The 18,348-nt window shown below is 41.9% G+C and overlaps 1 protein-coding gene across 2 annotated transcripts in view; it reads left to right on the top strand.

Annotated features, from left to right (window-relative positions):
- MKLN1 (muskelin 1) overlaps nt 1-18,348 on the top strand; it is a 101,091-nt gene that overhangs the window by 39,931 nt on the left and 42,812 nt on the right. For both annotated transcript variants that reach the window (XM_042052384.1, XM_042052394.1), the window contains 3 exons: nt 500-577; nt 1,728-1,793; nt 10,572-10,684. In XM_042052384.1, coding sequence (XP_041908318.1) covers nt 500-577; nt 1,728-1,793; nt 10,572-10,684 — 257 coding nt within the window. The remainder of the gene's footprint in view (nt 1-499; nt 578-1,727; nt 1,794-10,571; nt 10,685-18,348) is intronic.

Genomic DNA, 18,348 nt, shown 5'->3' with positions numbered 1-18,348 from the left:
GTGCTTGGTTGTCCCATATCACAGCATTTAAACAATCTGGTCTGCTTCCCTTCTCTTCTCAGATGAAGCTCCAGAGATGCTGTCTGACCTAGTTTTAACTTAACGTCCGCTAAAATGGTTGAGTTTTATATGCCCTGGCAACTTTCCTTTTGCCTAAATAAGGGGGAGGGATTCTATTCTTAATTAAATACACCACACTGGAGATTTATAGACACTTGGCACGACCTGGCAGGCAAACTGGATAATTCCTGATTGATCTAGTAGCAAGTATTCTTTTTATTTTAGTGCTTGCACATTTAGTTCATTAACAAACTAACAAAAGTTTAACAAACTAACAAAAGTTTAACAAACTAACTGACATATAATGGAGAATTCACTGAAAATGAAGGCTTTGGAGTGGCATACTGGATTGAGTTAGGTTGAAGTTACCCACATTAAAAGTGATTTTGCTATAATGGAAGGATAAATGTTTTATCCAGCAAAATTTTTTGTTTTGCAGATGGCTTATTCAATCAGTATATCAGTCAGCAAGAGTACAAACCTCGCTGGGGGCAGATTATCCCCAAAAGCACCAAAGGTAAGGACATCTCTTAAGATAGAACTCATGTACTGCCAGTTCTGTCTTGTTCCTTTGAGAATACGGAACAAGAAAATGATGCAAGAAAGTCTCCTCTAGGAGAGTTCTAGGGAATGGTTTCTTCTCTGAAGAAATTGCATTTGTCTGCAAATTCAGTGAAACTCAGTCTGGTCTCTGGTTGAGTAAGGAACACTGCAGGAATACAAGTGGTAACTTTAAGGATAGATCATCATTTAGTAACAAATCCCAGAATATTGGTTAAACATGAGATCAGTTATCTGTGTTACTGGATTTCGCACATGGAATTGATGTGACTTCAACTTAAAGTGAAGAGTTGACAAATAAATACATTATCTTAACAGGGACTATTTTAAATGAGGTGGATCTTTTGAAGTCTTGATATGTTACACAGTAAATCCAAGTCGCAGAATCTTTTCCCTTCCTCTCTGCCTTGAGAGGAGACTTGTAGCAGCATCCCTGACTACGCAGTACAAAAATCACTGTCGTAGAGCAAATGTAGGATCCAAGGTGACAATTGCCAAATGTGGAGCACTGTCACCAAGCCCCTTGGGAGGGGTTATCTATGTCACCTGTCCTGAATGCTTAAGATACATAAAGTGGTTGGAAAGCTGCTTTAATTGGACAGTTGGAATTCCCTTATATGTGAAAATAGCTGGTGCAAAGCCTGCTGTGCTCTACCTCTGCATCACCTCCTGCTCCCATCCCAGGGGTTCATTTCCCTGTCATTTGAGTATCTGTTCTCACAGCTCTGCCCTCAGGCAGCTCTCAAGTGGGGAGAGATGGAAGGGGAGCCAAAGGCTGGCTGTGTCCTCCCTGCTGGAGAGCTGCAAGGACAGCTCAGAGCTCTTTTGTGTGCACCGAGTGTGTCAGGAACACTGGAGCTCCTTTCAAGGCGCTGGGAGTTGCAGTATTCACTTCTGCTCTCTGTACTGTCAGTCACCAGATAATTCAATATAGAACTTTGCACAATTTTATAATACACAAAAAATGTTACCTGGAAAAAAAGTGATGTGCTAGTGTTGAAAGAAGGGTGAGTTACTTAGTTCCTCTGCTTCTGTGTTGAGGTTGTATCTTTCTTTGGTTTAAAAATCTTATAATGGAAAACTCTCCCTTCCCTCTTTTTGTGAAGGTGACGGGGAAGACAGTCGGCCAGGGATGAGAGGTGGCCATCAGATGGTTATAGATGTGCAGACAGGTGAGTAGTTGTTACATTTCTTAACTAAAATATTTAATCAGTTATTTTCCAGATTAGTATGCAAATGTGTTTTCCTTCAGACACTGTGTTAGCTTCAGGTTTTGAGAAAAAAATCGCACTTTCTAACAGTTGGGTTAAATGCTCTGCTTCTTCTCTGGATCCATATCCAGCTGCCTTTCCCTTTCTTCCCTATTAATTCTGCGTTATGCCTTAGCCATTGTCTTGTCTTAACTAAGAAACCAAGAACAATTGGTTTTAATTTTTTGTTCCTCCTACCATCTTAGAGCAGGAGTTCAAACGAGAAGAGAAATTAGGGATAATAATTTCCCTTATCTATTACAGGCTCAAGCAGTAAATCTGATGTGTTGAAACATTCCTTGTATTTTGGTTGGAGTGGCTTCTGATTTCCACAGTGTGCAAGAAACTCCTGTTAAATATAATTCTTTAGACATCCTTTGCAAAATTGTTTCCTGTAGTAGTTTAAAGAATGGTTCAGCCTCTGTTTCAGAGAACCTGCATAGAAAAGAAAGTGGGGTGGTGTATCAGGAACAGTTCCAGTGATTGTTGTTCTGCATAATTTTCTGTATCTTTGTCTCTTATTTAATCAGATTTCTTTGGTACGTCAGTCCTTACTAGAATAAGGAAGCGTCTGCCTGAGTCTTTGCTGTGTGAGTGAAAGGATTGTTCTTGGGAAGGGAGAAACAAGACCAGGGTGTGGGTATTGGACAGGAATGTAGGGTGGCATTGAAGGAGTTGGCAGAAAAATGCCCGTGGCCGTATCTGTTGTGGTCACAGGACGGGGACAGAGCATGTGACAGGATAGGACCTTCCAGAGTAATTTGCTAAGTCATAGTGAACAAGCAAAAATCCAGCAGTAGCTGCAGCCTCTGGCTTTTGCTCAGAGTAGTTACTGCTCTGGAGGAAGCACTCGAGTTATTCTGTGTATGAGAGTAAACTTTTTTCATTTCGTGGGAGAGGTTTGAGATTGATTAGAACAAAACGCTGCTGGAGGATTTGCCGGTGTTTGTCTGTGCAGAGGCTGGGAACGCTCCCTAGTGGCCTCAGGAATTAGTAGTGAGTGTTTCACAAGAGTGTGGAAGAAACATGATCCTTGTCAACTTGGAAATGATAGTCCTGCACACCTCCTGAAAATAAAATATCCATGGTAGTGTGAGCCTTCCTTTCCGTTCCTCTTGGTTTTCTTAAGGCCCAGTAAGGCTTAGTTAGCTCTGCCTTTGACTTTCACTCTGCTTTAACAAGGCAGTAAAACTCATCCATATATTTTTCAATGTTTCTTGATTATTTTATATGTATTATATATACTTTGGATATATTTGCATGTTTCCTATCTATTAATGTTTATATTATTTATGGAAATCTGTATAATGTGTATTGTAAATGTATCAAATATATACCATTTTTTGTTTTTTACTTGCACAAAAGTGGATGGACAGCACCCACAGATGTGGAGTCCTGGATCTTCCTCCCTCTCTCATGCTGGTCCTTTCTTGCTGCAGCTCTATTCAGAGGTGGTAGGATACCATCCCAAAGTTTCCCTGTGGGCTCTTTGGGAAGTTGCTCTTAGTTTTGCATCCAGGTCCACTGAGGCATGTAAGAGCTGAAATACTTTTGAGATGATCAGTTTTTGCCATTAAATTTGGCTCGTGATAGGCCAGGGGAAGTTCTTGGGGCTGTTTCCCATTGCTGATTGCTGGAATTTTCCTTTTGGATATAGGTAGAGTTTAACGAGCTGGTGGGAATTTAGCCAGTTCTGTCAGGATGCATTTTACAGACTGGAGCTGGAAAGCTCCCTGGCTAACCTTGGACAGATCCAGTGTTAATGGAAAAGGGAGCAGCCAGTGGTGTACTCTTCCCTTCAAAGACATCCTCCCTCCTTACTCACACACTTGCTGAGTGAGTTTTTTTTAGAAGACTTTGGCAACTGAAGAGGAATCGTCTCACTTCGCACTCCTTGTATTTTCTTCAACTTGAATCTTTTGGAAATGAAGTGAAACATCAAGATCATACTTACAAGGAGATTCTGAAGTTCCATATCACATAGAATAAGCGTTGGAAGCAAATTTTCATCTCTGATGGCCAGACCTGCTGTAGGTATCAGTGAACTATAAATGGTTCAGTGTTTTGATTAACCTCAAGGAAATTTTAACCAAATATTACTGACTAGAAAAATGATTTTAATTTAGTAGTACTGAGCTTGCTGGATGCATGTGCTGGTGTTAAGATAGAGGATATGGGTTGGCGAGTAGCTGAGCTAGATCTTAAGTTGCTGATAGTGCGTAGAGTCACTGAGACTTTGTTTATCAGTTTCAGGTAGAACATGGATTAACTTGGTCTAAACTTCAGCATGGTTTATCTTTTCACTTAGAGCAGGCTGAAAGTAACTGAAAGAGAATTTAGCATCTCTGCTGGCAGCCAGTAACTTGTGCTGGAGCTCATTTCCATCTGATACTCCTGTTCTTAATACCTGCCTGTTATGATCCAGTTTTAAGGTTCTTAGAAATGCTTCTGCCCGAATTAAGGTGCAAACGAGACCATATGCCAGTGACAATAGTAAGGGTTTTATTTGATGGTCAATATGAGAGAGAGAGAGAGAGAAAAAAACATGTAGAAAATAGGTGGGGGGGACAGAAAGAGTGACAGGGACAGAATAAGGAAAGTATCACCACTCCGTGGATCCCAGCGATGTTTCTTGATCCTCTCCAGCTGGTCTCTCAGTGGCGAAGGTCCCCCCAGAAGGCACAGAGTCCCATGGGTGTATATGCTCAGACTAGGTAGGCATGTCTGGCCATGTCCCCCTGGGGCGGGGGTAGGTCTCTCACAGCAGACTCTGAGTCTGCTGCATCCCATGCAGCCCTGTGGGGCCAAGCCTCTCACATGAATGTCCTGTGGATGTGGCCTGTGGGGTTGGGGGTTCCACAGCTGGGCCGGTTTGTGTAATCAGAGGATGGGTGTTTGTTGCCTCTCACCAGAGGCTGCACCATGCACCCAAAGCCTCCTCCTCCCCACTCGGTTGGGAGGAGTCTGTGTAAACCTGGCTTCTGTGAGCTGTGCTCTCCCCCACCCCAAACTCAGCCGGGGACAGTTGCAGCTGGTGGCTTTGGCCTTTTGTGGATGCATTCCTTTCCCTCAGCCTGGGATGACTGAACAATGGGTTTCCCTTTATCTAATCAACAGTTTGACTTTCAGTTCAAAGTCCCACTCTTCAGGGAAGCTTCTTCAGTTGTAGCTTATTTATAATGAGCAAAACTTTATATCAATGTTTGAGGCATGAACTGTTTTCAGTCTCTGACACTGCCACAGCTGACTGAGTAAGTGCAGTGTTCCTGATGCTTTGGAAAACTCGTAAAGCAGTTTGCAATTGAACTGTAGGCATTGTGGGATGCAGAACTGAGAATGCAGCCTGATGTCTTCCTATATTAAAAAAAAAAAAAAGAAAAATTAAAAATGGGAAGTTAGTTATTCTCACAGTGTCCTCCATGCATTCAATTCCATTAGCATTCAGACTGGAATGACTCTGGATGGCAGAATTAGGAAGTTGGATTTGTTATACAAATGCAGATGCATTAACTAAGAGAAAGTCACAGTTATAGCTGTTAGGTACTTTAAAGCTTTAGGCTGCAAATAAAAACAGAAAGCTTGTGCTATTCTTGCTTTTCCCTGCAAGGTGCATTTCTCATGCAGCTTTCCATGTGGGAGGCTGGAGAGTTCTCTCTGCTTTTCTACGAGGAAGGGGAAGTATTTGAGTAGTTGCAACCCAGGTACATAGATTAAAACAAAATTATCCCCCAAACAACCCCAAAACTACACAAGAACACAGTGTTGTGTGTTGAATGTCAGACATGAGAAGCTGTTTGTGTAGGCCCTGGGGAAATATTGGAGCAGTAACACAAAGGTTCATGTGTAAAACTGTGTTCCCAGGGAATTGAACCCTAATGCAGTTTTGGATGAGGGTGTCAGCATCTGCCACTGGTTCCTTATTAACAGCTCTTGGAGTCTGCCCTTTCTGGCCTCCTTATGGGTCAGATATGGCACATGTTTCAAAATTCCAGTGCTTATTCTGGAAGAAAGTGGGAATGGGTAAGTGAATTGCCAAAAGCAAAGTTTTCAGGAGTAATGTTGGTACTTAAGAACAGTCCGTGTGTTGTGTTTTGGAGATGTGGTTTATAATTCCATAGGCCAGGTGGAATTGATCTGCTCTTACAGGGCAGACACAGTGAATGACAGTGCAGTCCATAAAGCCATGTAATTTATTTTGGTAACAATAGAAATATAGACCATGTAGAAGCCATTCTATTAAAAAAAAGGATATTTTATGTTATGTCATGTCAGGCTTTCTTAAGTGTTCATCTTTTTAGTTCATAAAGCTGAAGCCTTCTGAAGTTTTCCAATGAGCCTGTTTTAGAAATAACAGCAAAGCAACCAGGATGGTTTCTTTTCTGTGTCCATTTCTCTTCTCTTTGGCAGGCAAAACAGTTTTTTGAGGGAAACCATTAGTGAAATGCTCTTTATTGATGTGGTACCTCTGTGCTCTCACTGAAGTGCAACTGCTCTGTAATTTTGGTTGTACATCATTTTGCTTTTCCTTTCGTCAGAAGGAATTCTGTTTGCTTCCTTCCATTAGATAAATGAGGACAAATCTGTGGGTTGGGAAGAGAGGGAGATTCAGAGCAGTGGGCCCAGCGTGCCCATCGTATATGTGGGCAGCACAGCAGAAATGACAAGGCTGGTTCAAAAGCAGCGTGGAAAGATGAAAAAGATGAAGAGAGAGCAGCAGACGTGAAGGATGCTGTTTTGCCTGAGGAAGACACTGCTATCCATAAGATATTTAAAGACAGGACTTGTGTACAGGATGAAGGGATCTCAGAAACAAAACACAGATGGCTTCTAAGCTCTGAAACACAAACAGCTGCTGAATCCTGGAGGTTACTCAACTTCATGGTGCTTTCACATTTGGGACTGTGTGCCTATCCTTTAAAAAAACCCCTTGTATCCAGCCAACTTGCATCCAGCTGAACTGTGGCTCAGAAATCAAGGGATGTGATACTGCAAGAAGATTTTAGGCTGATTTTGTATTTGTCGTCTTAAACGCTCCTCACAAAGTGGACAGTGCTGCTGGCACATAACTAAAGGTGTGGGTGCTATGTGGAGAAGTGACATCCTTTTGTAGGCGGCTTTTGTGAGATCTTACACCTTGATCTTTTTGTTTCTGAGAGGAATCCTTTGTAGTTCTGAGACACTGATGCTCCAGTATAGCCCCAGCAAGTTTGGGCTGGCAGCTGACTGGGAGGGCAGTGGGTGATGAACTGGAGAACAGGGTGGTGAGTCCAGGGGACCCTGAGGGGCTGCAGGAGAGAATTGAGAGGTTCTGATCCTGCCCCTGGGATGTGACAGCTGTGCAGGAGGACAGACTGGGGACTTGCTGCATGGAAGGATTTGCAAGGTACTGGAAGCGGAACATGTGTCAGCAACATGTCCGTGTGGCATTGAAGGCCAGCCTCTCCTGCTGGGCTGTACCAGCACAAGCACAGCCAGCAGGGAGAGGGGAGGGTGATATTCCTCTCTTGGGTACTTGAGGACATATCTGGAGTGCTGTGCCCAGTTTGGGCTCTCTGGGAAAATAAGGATTGTGTCAAACTGAACTGACCAAGGTGGTCAGGGCTGGAGCATGTGATGTGTGAGGAGATGCTTAGGGAGCTGGTTTTGTTTGTCTGGTAGAAAAAAGGTTCATGGGAGGATCCTAGAGATGTCTTCAGCTACTGGTGAGATCACGGAGATGGCCAGGCTCATTTTGGGGCGAGCAGAGGGATAGGATAAAGGACAGGAAGGGAAAATCCTGTTAGATATTAGGGGTGAAAAAATTGTAATGAAGTTTATCAGTCATTCCATGTCCATCCTTGGAGATACTCAAAGTATAACTGGATAATTCCCTGGCCAACATGGTCTCTGCTGAAGTTAGCCCTCCTGTGAGGGGGTTGGGGGATGACTGATGGACCAGATGACTTGCAGAGGTGCTGTAGATCCATAATTCTTCTATATTCCATGGAGAACTGTTCTAGCAGAGACATGGAAATACCACTTGACCAAATAATGTAGTTAAATATGTCACCAGGATTGGAGTGCATTCCTTGAGGAAGGCCTCTTGTACCAGAATCCCACCAAAGATTTCACCACATGGAGAAGATGGAGTTAACAGGAGTTAAAGAACTGTCCTTGAGAATGTGTGTGAACCTGGACTGAAGCCTCCCCAGGAATTTTGATATTTAATGTGTTAGAGAAGGCTGTGTTGCTACTTTTCTGAAAAACAGAAATTAAGGAGAGGTTGACAGGAAATATGTTGATTGTTGGGAATGCACATTCTCTAATTTGAGGACTTCTCTGGCACCTTTTAATCATCCAGAGAGTAAGGGAATAAAAGAACTCAGACATTACAGAAACATTTTTGACTGAGCAAGCAGTTTAGAAATACTCAAAGAACATATTTAATTCAAAGTGTTGAATTTGTTTTCAGAAATAAATGTAGAGGAAATAAGCTGAGGATGCTGGAGGAGAAATTTGACTTCCTAAACGTAGCTGGTAAAAGCTTTGGGTAAATATAATTGCTTTCATGTTTTTTTCTTGTTGCCTTGCAGGTAGGTTTGAAAATTCTCCTTCTCTGCCCCTAAAGCTGAATAGAGACTTGCTTTAATAAAGCAGCATCAATTTTGCTGTGTTCCATATTGCTTGGATGCAAAGGGAGGATCCTTTCCTCCTTGAGTTCCCCAGTGCTACCAGAGTTATATTGGTGTGAGACTGCTGGGCCCCCCTCGAGCTGCCCCGCTGCTGCTGCCTGGGGTTTATGGCCTCTGTCCTCTTCTTTGAATATTGTCCTTTGATATCTGTCCTGGTTGGTCTCTGCATGCAGGGTGAAAAAAAATCCCTCTTGTAAAATCTGAATTAACAGCTAGAATTCAAGCAGTGATACTGGTTGGGAAATAGAGTGGGGCTTGACTTCAAAAAAATCCTTAAAATCCCCAAAAAACTCAAACCCAACCAAAGAAAAACAATCAAACTCAAACCCAACCAAACAAGAACAATCCTACAAACCACCAAACAACTATTTTTTTTCTTCATACCATGGGAAAACATTTCCAAATTTTAGGAGAACCATAACAAGTTATTTGCTTGACATTACCAGCAACAGATGCATTTATGTATTAAGAAATAATCTTTTTAGAACACAGAACCTTCCTCTAAAGTATGCATATAGTTCTACAATAAGGCATGAAAGTAAAAAATTATTTTCATTGGGTCTAGACAGTGATGGAGCCTTTCTTTCATGTGAGCTACAGTTTTACTTCATGATGAAGAATGGGCCTGGCACAGAGTTCATGTCCATTTGTGTTCAGGGTGTCGCTCTGGGGATGGTCAGCACCAGCTGGGTGCTCGTGTTCCTCTCTCAGTGCTCACATTCAATTCTGTCAGCCTGGGTTAGGTAACTTCCAAAATCTGAGTTTTCATCGGAGTCATTCAGGTTTGCTATTAAATTTCATGTGAGCCAACAAAGCCTTTCCAGGCAGGCCTGACATTTTGGCAAGGTCCCAGTAGGATTTTTAGCTGGTGCCAAATCTTTTATTTTTCTCGGCTATCAATGAGGCTGTTGTGGTAATGTGGGTTTTGTGAGCTGTGAGAATTTATGCGCACAAAGGGACCTGCTCTTTGCAGGGAACACTGGGAGCCCTGAGTCCAGGAGGAAGGGTAATTAAAGTTAATGAACCAGGGTAACCTTTCCATGGTGATGACCACTATCCTGATGGTAGGTAAGGGTCAGGGACTAGTCCCATTTTATAATCGCGCTCTAACCCTGCTCTTTAATTGGTGTTGGATTAAAAATTGGCCATTACCTCCATAATAGAAGTGGTTTTTGGATTTTAAAGGAGTTTTTCAAAGCTCTGCAAGTCTTGAGGAGCTTGTTCTTCTTGGACTTGGCTTTGTGTTGTGTTTTAATGCAGTCTAAAAATGAAGTATATTTAGCATTTGAGACCAGATAGTGCTGTTTCTATAATGGGAGCAGTTTGGTTATCTCTCCATGGCAGAACAGAAATTCCTTTCTTAAATGCTTCCCCTCTTCAAAGGCTTCATCTGGTTTTATCAGTGACTCTGGGAAGCCTTAGAACTTGTTGTACACAGAGCAGTTGTGGGTTTGAGGTGACAGCCCTGAAACACTGACTTAAACTTGTAACTCTTCTACTCACTGGCTTTCGTGGCATCAGGTAAGTTACTTCATGCAAGACATTTCCCTTGAAGAGGATTTTGTAGTTGAAGTAGATTTTTCTGTCTAAGGGATGGACTAAACAGAAAAGATTTGCTGCTTCTATCTCAGAAATCTTGTTGATGTATAAATCCTGCATCAAGCGGGGCACAGGCTGAGATGTCATTGACAGACTACATGCACAGGATCCAAAATGTTAAATATTGTTCATTTGTCTGTCTGGAATTTTAATCAGAAGGCTGTGGGTTTGATTGCCTCTTATGTAAATGTGGAAATAGAAAATGACTCTGAGAATTGGCTGTCTATCAACCCTAAAATCTTCCATTACTAAACCAAACCACATTTTTGTCTTGATGACTCGTTCCATTCAAAGAGGAGTGGTGTTTTCAGTAAAAAAGAGTTTAAATTTCTCTTCTGATAGTCTCTTTGTCACAGATGTTTTGTGGGCATTAGACTGTTTAAACACATTCTCTTTTTAAAATAAAACTTTTTTTTTTTTTAAATAATAGAAACTGTTTATTTGTTTGGTGGCTGGGATGGAACTCAGGATCTGGCTGACTTCTGGGCATACAGTGTGAAGGAAAACCAGTGGACCTGTATATCCAGGGATACTGAGAAAGAGGTAAGTTCTGCAAACATCCGTATTTTTTAAAATACATCAGTTGTTGCCCACAAAAATGCCCCTTCTAAAGTGCTTGTGTTGAAGTTCAGCATGAGGTGAGAGCCACAGAGTTCAGACCTTCAAGTTCTGAAGACTTTTGAAGTGCTTATGTGGGGAAAATGTGAGCTGGAGGTGGCTTTGAAGTGTTCAAGATTCCTGGAGGGGAAAAGTTTATTTCTCAAAAGCAGAAAAATCAGCTCAGTGAGTAGAGCACGAGTTAAATAATTTAGTGTGGCTGAACAATGAGACTTATCACAGAATCACAGAATGGTTTGGGTTGGAAGGGACCTTAAAGATCATCCAGTTCCAGCCCTGCTGCCATGGGCAGGGACACCTTCCACTGGAAGGTTCCAAGAACTTGCTAATGAACATTTCAGACCCGATCCTGGTGTTCGAGCTTCAGAAACAATTTGTTTATTTTTTTAGCTTCTGTCAAAAATGAATAGAAATGGACAACTACCAGATGGAAATCTAGAGGACAGGGGTTACTGCCAAAGGCTACACAACCCTGAGAGCTTTCGTGGAATTCATTTGAACCATTTTCCTTGGCCTATTTTGCTCAGTATTTGACAATATGAAACCTGAAATGAATGTAGCTTGGGTTATAGGGCGAGACAAAAAAAGTCCAAGACCTTTGGCCTGTGTAATTCCTTTCACTGTCCGCTGAAATCTTCAAGTTCTGTGTGGTTGTTGTGTTTTGAGTTCATTAGTTGTCTGTCAGAGGACAACTCATGCCACCTTTTCTTGGAGGTATGAAAAGTTTGAGATCCCTCCGCTTTTTGACAAATTTGGGAGTTGATTTCCTCAACTGTTTGAAAACAGTATAAAAATGTCTTGTTTCTCATTTGTATTTCCCAATTTCTTGTCATGGTTAATTTTGTGAGCTTCCTTACCAGATTAAATAACACTTTAATATTCTCATTTTTTTCATGGCAAAGGTTTTTAGAGGTTGTAATCAAGTAGGACAAATAGCCTGAGCTGAAAAAAAAGAATAAAATCTTACAGGCATTTCCTGTAGCCTTCAAATCTCTGTGTCATGTACTTACTGATTGGAACATCCTTTACAAAATGGGCAACGTGATACTCTGGTTTCTGTCATAACAAAGCTGTGGAGAGGTAAAATTGTTATATTTATGTAGTGTTTAGTCAAAAAGGGGCTACTGTGTTTTCTTCCTGCACAAACCAGTATGGGTCAGTCTGGTGTTTAAGGGATTCATTTCCTTTCTTGCTGGGGTCACGCCACATCCAGTTGAGTTTCTGTAAAGCTTAGGAGGCCTGGCTGGGATGTTTTCTCTTTAGGTTCCTCATGCCTGACTCCAGCAGGATAAAACTGGAATGGGAGGAAGGAGGGACGCACAAAAGGAGGGCTGTGCAGGAGACGCAGTAGAAGAGTTGGGAATTGATGTGATTAAATGATTATAAAGGGATTTTGGAGGGAAAAATGTTAACAGAGTGTTATGGAAGTTCAGGAAATTCAGGTGGAAGATGGGAAGGGTCTAGGGGAGAGAGGAAGAAAGAGGAAATTTTAGTAAGTGGAGACTTGTTGAATCTATGAATGTATGAGGAATTTTGAAGAAGGGATGTACTTAATAGAGAAAAGTGTAAAGAAACGTGAGTGTCTTTAGAAGGGGAATTCTGGAAGGACTCTCTGCGACAAACTTGAGAGGTGGGGTCCCTGTGAGCCTCACGGAATTCAACAAGGCCAAGTGCAAGGTCCTGCACATGGACCTTCCAGGGGGTTGGAACAAGGTGATGTTTCAGGTCCCTTCCTACCCAGACCATTCCATGATTCTGTGATATATTCAGCAGTGTTCAAGAGGCCTCCTGAAGTGTAGTCCAGGGTTTTGGTGACTTTCAGAGGTACAGTGAACTGGCAGCAGCTCTACTTGGAAACCAGCAGTGGGTTGTGGTTTGTTTTTTTTTTTTTTTCCAAAGAGATCTGGATGAAACCTGATTTAGAAATGAAAAGGTCAATCTCAAATGTTGAAAAGTAAATTCAAAAACAGAGACTCCAGATGTTTCTCTAATAGGGACATCACTGTTCACAAACAATTTGCAAAAAGGAAATGTCTGTTGACATGGAATTTTAAAAAATATTCAGAGTAGATTCCAGTAGAGCTTAATCTTACTTTGTTGTATTGTGCTAGTTCTGCTTCTGGCTTTTTTATTCTAATTAATCAGTGACAGTGGTTAAATTAGCCACTCAATAATTAAACTTGGACAAGAGCAAAATATGGTGAAAATTGCATCCTGTCCAGTGTTATTGTAGGGATAATGCACAGTAATGCTTTTGGGATAAAGGTACTGGCAGCTTCTGTTGCACTGCATTAGGAAAAGATTGTTTGACCTTTTTCTAAAAACTTTTTTGCTGCTGTTTTTCAAAGTTTTCCAGTGAGGTGTCTCTTTGTCACCTGAAGTTGCATTTGTCTTTTTTAACAATTAGACCACCAAAGCTGATTTTCCATAGCTCTTTTTCATAGAATCATTGAATAGTTAAGTTGGAAAACCCCTCTAAGATCAGCTCCAGCTGTTCTCCCAGCACTGCCAAGGCCACCACTACACCATGTCCCCAAGTGTCACATCTACAGGGCTTTTAAATCCCTCCAGGGATGGGGACTCCACCACTGCCTTGGCAGCCTCTTCCAGGGATGAACACCCCTTTCAGTGAAGAAATTTTTCCAAATATCCAAACTCAACCTCGCCTGGTGTAACTTGAGGCCATTCCCTCTCCTCCTGTCCCTGTTCCCTGGGAGCAGAGCCTGACCCCCCCTGGCTGCCCTCTCCTGTCAGGGAGTTGTTGAGAGCAAAAAGGTCCCTCCTGAGCCTCCTTTGCTCCAGGCTGAGCCCCTTTCCCAGCTCCCTCAGCTGCTCCTGGGGCTCCAGCCCCTTCCCCAGCTCTGTTCCCTTCCCTGCACATGCTCTACCACCTCCGTGTCTGTCTTGTATGTCTGGACAATATGCTCAGGGCACTGCTGGAGTAGCTGATCACTTACAGCCTGAAAAACAGGGTGTGGAGACCTGCTGGTGAACACACCACCACTGCTGATGGACAAACAGACCCCACCATCCCTTCAGAGTATTCCAGCAGGGCTCTTGCTGTCCTTGTCAAATCCTTGTCCTCAAGCCTGAATCCTTCCAGGGAGATGCTCCATGGAGCAGCTCAGGATCTCTCAGCTTACCCACAGCTTCTGTCTCTGGAGTGTGTGACAGCTCTGTGAATAAGTTGGCACAAGGCCCAGCCAAAATATATTTCATTTAAGAGCCTTTAAGAGTTTCTACCCTGAAAATCAAGGTGGAATGTTCTGACAGATGCTGTTGTCTTCAGGGTTTATTAGTGGCTGTAGATCAACAGACCTCTTCAGGATTAGGGAATAAATAGTTTTAAAAAAACAGACCTTGTCATTCCTTGGACATTTTTATTCTAGGCCAGTGTCAGTTAATAGAGAAAGTTAATGTGTATGTTTTGATGTCTATTTCTAGTTTCCAAGCAGCAGCTTTCTCTTTTGAAGGGTAATTTAGTGAAATTCAGTGCAGAGGACAGTTTTAAGCATAGGAAAGACTTCGTTTGGTGTAAATTGATAGGCGTGGGGATTTTGAAATAGGATCAAAATGCTGAGGGATGTTGATGCCTCTGGAGATCAGATAAATGAGACTAAAGTAGTGTGATAGTTGGCATATTTTGTGTGTCGCTGGTATTCCTGTACCTTGTTTTAGCATTTCCTAGAGACCAGAGATGGGGGGAGCTCCCTTCAAACAGTGTCACTGCACTGATTGGTACCTTCTGTGCTGCTTCTTGGAAAATACATTGACTCATCCTCATTCTGGCTTCTTCAGAGAAAAACCCTGCTCTCAAATCAGCTCTGTGAAGGACATGGAAATTGTGTAAATGGGTTAGGTTTAGGTGACACTGTGTTTCTCTCAAAAATTTTTGAAGTGTTTTCTTGCCATAGGTAGAAGTGAAGGTCTTGTCATGGTTTAACTGCTTGAGAGGATAAATCTTTCCTCACAATGAAGGAAAGTGTAGGTCAACAAGTGCCTCCTGTTCCTTAGGTTCAGAATGATGTAGAGAATGGGTGTATTGTGAGGTGACAGTTTGCTGTGAACACCAAGTGCTTTTCCAGGATGCTGAAAGTAAAAGCTGACAAGTGTAGAAAGATCTCCTAATGGTGAGAGCCAGGGGGAATTTCAGCTGCTATTGTATTTCCAGTTAAATTTTCTCCAGTCTCTGCATGCATTTCCTTACATTTGTTGACATGGATGAATTTACCCAAAGCTTTCAGTGTTGTATTACCACAGAAGCATTTTGTTAAGAGTTTGTGACACCTCTGACTCGTTTTTTGGGTGTGATGCAGCAGTACATGAGCTTATAAATGTAAAGCTTTTACCCTATGCTGTTCGAAGTGTAGGAATTGAACTAGTCTCAAATATTGACTTCTTCCCACAGATGGTGATACAGTTTGGAAGACACTTCAAGTGACTTGAGGGGCTTTTTGTTTCAAATATTGTGATGTTTACGGACTTGAGATCTAATACAGTGAATGTGCCATGTCCTACTGCTGAGCAGTTCCAGTGGTACAGATGCTCAGTTGTATGAGATGCCTGGTGCCACAAAAGCACATAGGGAGAAGGCAGCTGTCCCTGAAAGAAACTTGGATACTGCAGATGTACCTCGGAGCCAACTTCCTAAATAGTGCAAATGCCTACAAAAGTAGGGACAAAGACGGCAGATGCTGAAGTGAACCAAATGAAAAGTATCCTAGGCTGATCCTAAATATCACAGGCTAATGGTTTATTTTCCTCCCTATTAGTAGCATAATGGCTTAAAATGTTCTAAGCCTGTATTCTTTCCCCAGAATGTTAGAGAGAGACTTTCACGTATGCCTGACTGACATCCCCAGTGATTTCCACTTAGGCAGCCTAAAGCACAAAGACCCTGTTGAGGGAGTAACACCTCAGCTTTTAAAAATAATTTATTTTTAAGTAAACATTTTGGAAAAGGTTTTCAGCTTTTAAAGCTAATTTATGTGTGCCTCCAATTCTGTCCTCTTAACACTGGTTTATTTGTCTTTTTTTTTTTAACTTTGACATTTTTTTTAAGGAAAAGATCATCCATAGTTGAAAACAGCTCCAGGTCTTAAGTTATTCAGTTCCCTCACTGGGTGCCTGTATTTCTTGCTTCCAGCATGAAAAAAAGCCCAGAAAACAAGCCAGACTTCAGTTATTCCTCACACCAGATGTTTGAATGTGTGGAGGTCCCTTTCCTCCACACGCTGCTGTTCAAGTCAGTCTCGTGGAGGAAGAGGCATTAAATAAATGCCTTGTGCCCGGTGTTCTGGAGGCTGCACAACTTTGGCAGCCCTGGAGCTTGTGCATGCCAGTCTTCAGGTTATACTGAATTTCCAAGTCATCATAAAGCTTTCAGTTGCAAAGTAAAACTACTTTTAGTCCTTGAAGTAATGCATCAGGCAGAGTTGATTTGTGGCATTTATGTTCCGATAAAAATCACCACTTCAACTGCAGCTTATGATGAGTTTAATGCTCTGATCTCTGGTCTGGAATGGAACTTTATTTTACTTACATGGCTTTATTAGGACATTATTGCATCATCCTAATGCATTTTGCAATTCCCTGTGAATAGTAGATGAGGCAGCGTAGAGTCATTCTTGGGTGGCTGTGGATGCATTTTGGGGGAAAACAACATTACCGGATTGTCAGGTAAAGATTTAGTGAAGAGGTTGATATTGGTACAAGGAATTCTGATTTATATCCTTTTGGCTTTTAAAGACACAGAAATATGCACCTGTGAGATGAGCCAGCTGGAATGTCAGGACCCCTGCATTTCACACTGAAGGGATTAAAAGAAAAGGATTTTAAAGAAATAGGAGAATATGTAGAGGTAGAAGGAAAACTTACTCTTTTGCCAGTGAGTGAAAGTAGCTTTACACACCAGTCTGCTTTGCCTTGCGAGTAGAGTAATGTCTTATTTCAGCTACACTGAGAGACTTTTTACATTAATGTTACATTAACATTCCTCAGTCTGTACAAATACAGAAATCCCTAAAGAAATACTGGTTATCCCAAGGTGGTAACATAGGGGAAGCAGTCTCGAGTAGTATCCCAAATACTACAAATCTGTAGCTAAATTGTCTGGATAATTACATGCTTGAAAATGTAGTAAGTTTTTGTGGACCTTACTACTGAGGTATCTCAGTCACTGGATTTTGGAGGTAATTAGGAATTGAGCTTTCTGGAGTGTCTCAAGAGAACTTACTGTCAGAATGGGTGGTGCAGTGATGTGTTGAATTCAGACCTACCTGAAAGACCTTAGTGTGTTTAATAGGACTTACTCCATGAATTTTCTAGGGCATGCATATGATGGAAATGTTACTGATATTGGGCTCTAGGAAATGAAACAGCCACTCTTATGACTTGCTTACTCCTTTGGGTGCAAACTACTCTTTTGTCACCTGTTTGAAACTGTCTTTACTTTGTCAGAAATATCTGAGAGCCTGTGTCTGTCGAAGGATTTAGACTTAGAATTTCATGTTTGTCTATCACTGACATCTCAGGGACAATAAATTAAAAAAAAAAATCAATTTCCAAAAGTGTAACCTTGCTGCATCCTCACCTTTGTGGCTAAACAGTTTATAAGCAACCATTTAAATTTTTTCAGCCTTTTGGTCTGCAAGTGGGGCTGTAGCTCAGCTGAGTAGTTTGTGTCTATGGAAAAATCTCTCTTGGCTGGACCTTTGTTGGCCATTGTTACTGGTAATGAGAGGACAGCGTGAACTTGTGGTGCATGCAAAAATGACCTCATTCAACATCCTGCAATTGTTAATGGGGTTAGTTAAATTCGGCACACAAGGGATGTTGTCCTGAGGGCCCATCTCGGAGCTGGTGAAAGCTCTGGTTCTCTGGTGGGTCGTCTGTTACATTTCATCAGTGTTGCTGAAAGCAAAGCTGAGGAGTGAATGTGGAACAAACTGACAATTTACTTGGTAAAATTTAAGAAGTTATATGTTTTTTCACATTTCACCAGTGTGAGCAGCACTTGGTTTGCAGGTGGATTGTGTCTTTTGTTAGAAATAGCACAGAATTGATGTCCTTTCACTGCAAGGTTGCCTTGTACTGGGGTATTCCCTCAGTACTTCTCTTGTTTGCATTTGTAAGCTGAATCACAAAGGTTGAATGACTTTTATTTTTGACTGTAAACTAAAGCCTGTGCAAGACCTTCATACACATTCCTTCAACCTTCTTCACGTAAATGAAAGAATCCCAGAATGGTTTGGGTTGGAAGGGACATTAAAGATCAACTCATTCCAACCCCTGCCATGGGCAGGGACACCTTCCACTATCCCAGGTTGCTCCAAGCCCTGTCCAGTCTGGCCTTGGACACTTCCAGGGATCCAAGGGCAGCCACAGCTTCTCTGGGCAACCTGTGCCAGGGCCTCACCACCCTCCTGAGTAGAGAATTTCTTTCTAACAGCTAATCTAAAGGTCTCCTCTTTTAGTTTAAAACTGTTCCACTTTGTCCTGTCACTATCTGCCTCTGTAAAAAGTTCCCCTTAATCTTTTTTACAACCTCCTTTTAAGTACTGAGCGGCCACAAATTATTTCCCACTCTT

Source organism: Corvus kubaryi, unplaced genomic scaffold (assembly GCF_017639235.1).
Source record: "Corvus kubaryi isolate FWS band 111438036 unplaced genomic scaffold, C.kubaryi_AGA036_p1.0 135, whole genome shotgun sequence".
NCBI classification, from domain to species: Eukaryota; Metazoa; Chordata; class Aves; order Passeriformes; family Corvidae; genus Corvus; species Corvus kubaryi.
The sequence above is the reverse complement of the archived record's forward strand: the minus strand, read 5'-3'. Positions and strand labels throughout refer to the sequence as shown.